At 35.9% G+C, this 3,943-nt stretch overlaps 1 protein-coding gene across 1 annotated transcript in view; it reads right to left on the bottom strand.

Moving 5' to 3' along the window:
• Nucleotides 1–3,943, bottom strand: part of LOC107706577 (serine/threonine-protein phosphatase 6 regulatory ankyrin repeat subunit C-like) — a 51,296-nt gene that overhangs the window by 13,629 nt on the left and 33,724 nt on the right. Inside the window, exons 17-19 of the mRNA XM_016510334.1 lie at nucleotides 2,966–3,166; nucleotides 2,798–2,896; nucleotides 1,166–1,372 (exon numbers count right to left, since the gene is read on the bottom strand). Coding sequence (XP_016365820.1) covers nucleotides 1,166–1,372; nucleotides 2,798–2,896; nucleotides 2,966–3,166 — 507 coding nt within the window. The remainder of the gene's footprint in view (nucleotides 1–1,165; nucleotides 1,373–2,797; nucleotides 2,897–2,965; nucleotides 3,167–3,943) is intronic.

Raw genomic sequence — 3,943 nt, 5'->3', positions numbered from 1 at the left:
CCCGTCCCTTAATCCCCGCCCTTCGCCAGGCTCCCGACAGGAGTGGGTGCGTGAGAGAGGAGGGGCGCTGAAATAGCCAGGGCTGGCGGCGTGTGATGGGGCACACCTGAACCGAATGGAGCCTCATCACCGCCGCTGTGTTAAATGCCGAGCGCGCCTCTCCTCGGGAGACCGGTCTCTTCCTCGTGCATGCACGCTGGTGTCCTCGTGGGTCCAGGAAGGGTGCATAGAGGGACTCCCGTGCCGCCAGAGTCGTGAGCTACCGGACCCGCGGTCCGGACAAGAAACGCACCCGTTACACGGCCGTCAGGCCAGGATGCCGGGCCGTCTAGTCCCTTCACACGCCGGGGCCAAGGCGAGAAGGATGCAGCCGCTGGAAGAAGCCGCCGCCCCTCGCGACTGGAGAGGGGAGCGCGTGCAGCCGCCGGTCTCCGCCCCTTACCTGGACCCTTCCTTCCTGAACACTGCCCCACCTTCACTACCCCGGTAGCACGACGAGGACACCAGATCCCGTTTATTTTGGACACTTTATTCCCTTATCTGGCCACTGTTTTATTATTTGAAAATAAAAGCCTCTCCGAGGCCTGACGCCACACCCACTGTGTCTGTCGTTTGCTCCTCCCGTGACAATATATATATATATATATATATATAAAAAATTCAGCCACTTCCCAAGGAAACATTTCTCATTTTTATTTAGTTTAACTAAGTATAAGTATTTAAAATATCTAAAACTGAAATCAAATTGAATAAAAAACATGATTGATGGTTAATTTAAATATCTAATTCTCATTCTTATTTTTCGTTTGTTTCAGATATTTAATCAAATCAAATTTTAAATAAAATTCTGGTATTTCTGTTTGCTGCCTCTTGTATTTGCATTATATTTGCAGTTCTGTTGTTACTGTAACTAATATGAAATATTTAAACTTATGGGAATATACGGTTTCTAATAAAAATTAAGTTAAAAAAAAAACTATATAGATATATTCACATTAAAAACTACATTAATAAAAACTGAAAAAAATAAAATAAAATTTGTTCCAAATTTCTAAAACTAACTAAAATCAGAAATGAAATCATAAAAATAATCTTTAAAATATTAATAACAGTATCTTAATGATACTAAAATAATAAAGCATGAAATGACCTTTGACGTCCTGACCTTGTTGTTGAGTGTGACCGGTCCTCCTTGATTAAACAGCAGCAGCTCTTTAATGACGGCCACGCTGCCTTTAGCCGCAGCCATGTGTGTGCAGGTCGCTCCCTCCATGTTAGCTAGCATGGCTAATTCAGGCCGCTGCCTCAGAAACAGCTTCACCACCTCCGAGTGATCGTTCTCCGCCGCCAGATGAAGAGGAGTCTGACCGCGCTGAAACAAACACCACGAGATGAGCCACGATGGCAGGATCACTGTTATTATTGTCAGGATTCTGTCAGTTATAAAGAGAAGTGGGCAGTGGAAAAACAGGACTGGGGGAATTTGAGAAGCAATATTCTCTTAAAATAGTAAAGCATATTTTGAGAATATATATTAGATATACTTCATTCAGACAGCAGAGGCTGCATCTGGAATTAGCATATACACCACGAAAAGCTGCATTTACATTACTAGGAAAAAATACTCTATTTAAATGTTAAATTATGAATATACAATCATGAATTGATTAAAATATTAATAATTATGAATTACAGTATAAATATTTACATAATATATATTTTTAATATTTTACTGTCTTTATGCAGAATTTTGAGAATTTGTAGAATAAACTTGGCTTTGTCACTTATTAGATGACTTGTTTCAAGTTTAATATTTTAATTCCAAGTACAATAACACAAAATGGCAGGATTATTATTATTATTATTATTATCAGGGTTCTGTCAGCTATAAAGATGACATCTCCGACTTATAAAGAAAATATAGAGAATAATTTATCGTATTTTACCTCAAACGTTTCATAAACAGGTTTTATTATAGGAAGTTTTATTAAAATATTTGAAGGTTTATTTTGGTATCACTTCACATTAAGGTCTCATTCGTTCACATTAGTTAATGCATTAGCTAACAAGAACTACCAACTACCAATATATTTTTTTTTTTTCCAGCATTTATTAATCTTAATCTTAATGTTACTTAATAAAAAACAACTGTTCATTGATTTTCACATGTTAGTTCACAGTGAATTAACGATTATTAACAAATACAACTTGTCATTTTAAAAAGGTATTATTAAATGCTGAAATTCACATTAGCTAGATTAATAAATCCTGCAGGTATTGTTCATTAGTTCATGTTAACTAATGGCAACAAATAATGTTATAGGTTTAATGTTATTTATTGGGTTACGTTTTATCATGTATATACAATATAATATAAATTAAATTATATCTGTATAAATATATTTGTACAAAAGTTGTGTATTATTTATTATATCTTTTTATATTTTACTGTGTTATATTGAATTTGGATCAATTATAGAGATTACTCAGAATAAACTTGGCTGTGTAAAAAGCATTTATTTAGATAAATGTAAAAATCACTTAGGAGTTATTTCAATTATATATCAGTTGTATTAAGTTTACTATTCATATTTAAATTAAATTTTGTTTAAATAAAGGAAATACATAATTGATAGACGGCAAACAAATTCACAAAGTGGTTTCACCACTTTGCTGGCAAGTCAATTTTTGAAGTTGCATCATGGTGGATTTGAGATGTAATCTGAATTCACAAATGAAGAATAAAACAATATATTATTTATTGCAAGTATCTGTGTTTCTGTCTCATTACACTCACAATATCTGTAGCAGTGATGTCAGCTTTCAGGTTTAACAGGCTGCTGCAAACGTCCAGCTGTCCGCTGATGGCTGCCAGATGCAGAGGCGTCTGCTTTCTCTGTGAAAATGAGCCGCTCAGTTTCATTTCTCTAGGTTATCACATCTGCACAGAGCTTTCAGTTCTTACCAGAGAGAGAACATCAACACTGGCCTGATGGGTCTCCACCAGTAGCCTGACGAGCTGCGCCGAGCCGCTCTGAGCGCTGAGGTGCAGAGGCGTCAGGCCCAGTTTGGTCTTGGCGTTCACAAAGGCCTTATGGGCCAGCAGGATGTCCACGATGTCTTGATGACCTTGTTCTGCAGCCAGATGAATGGCGGCCTTCCCCTCCTGATGAGATTTCATATAAATCCACAATTCTTTATTTCTGAAGCGCTTCTTCGGGATACAGATTCAGAGATTCAGATCCATAAAAAAACCCTACAACTGAAAGTCTCAAACATTATTATGTCACAAAATGTTTTTTTTTCTTCATTAAAATAAATTCTCCAACATTGAAAAGAATCGTGCATGTTGTTTAGTATTATGTAAACAAGAAAACAATGATTTTGGTAAAAAGTGATTTTCTTTGTTGTTGTTGTAAATAAAACAAAGATTATTTGAGTAGGTTTTAGAAGAAAATACTTATTTTTTATTTATTTTTTTACTATACTTCGAAATTTCATGTTTAATACAACGTGTTACTTCTTTGTAATTGTGAATTTGCTAGCTATTTCTGAGTGAGTTTCTATAATTTGTCTAGCAAATACATACTGTTATTTCTAAAACAAGTTTCTTGGAGTAGCACGTGCATACAATACTATGGTAAATGAATACGGCAATTACTGTAAAATAACTGTACTAAAATACTACAATAATGAAATATTTTGTATTCAACATATATATATATATAATTAACCTGTTTGCACTTCTCCCTTCAGGCAGACGCTACAGATCTCTGCACTAGAACATCTAGGCATAACATTTTTTTCCCCCCCATGCCATCTCCAGCTTAAACAGCTAACATATGAATCATTACCTGCGTTCTGTAATTCATTTCCGTAATTCATTCTATATCCTTAATTATTGCCTCTTTCTCAAGTATTATGTAAATACATATGCATATCT

This window comes from Sinocyclocheilus rhinocerous, unplaced genomic scaffold (genome assembly GCF_001515625.1).
Source record: "Sinocyclocheilus rhinocerous isolate Xijiao unplaced genomic scaffold, SAMN03320098_v1.1 scaffold775, whole genome shotgun sequence".
In the NCBI taxonomy this organism is placed as follows: Eukaryota; Metazoa; Chordata; class Actinopteri; order Cypriniformes; family Cyprinidae; genus Sinocyclocheilus; species Sinocyclocheilus rhinocerous.
This window is presented reverse-complemented; position numbering and strand designations above follow the sequence as displayed.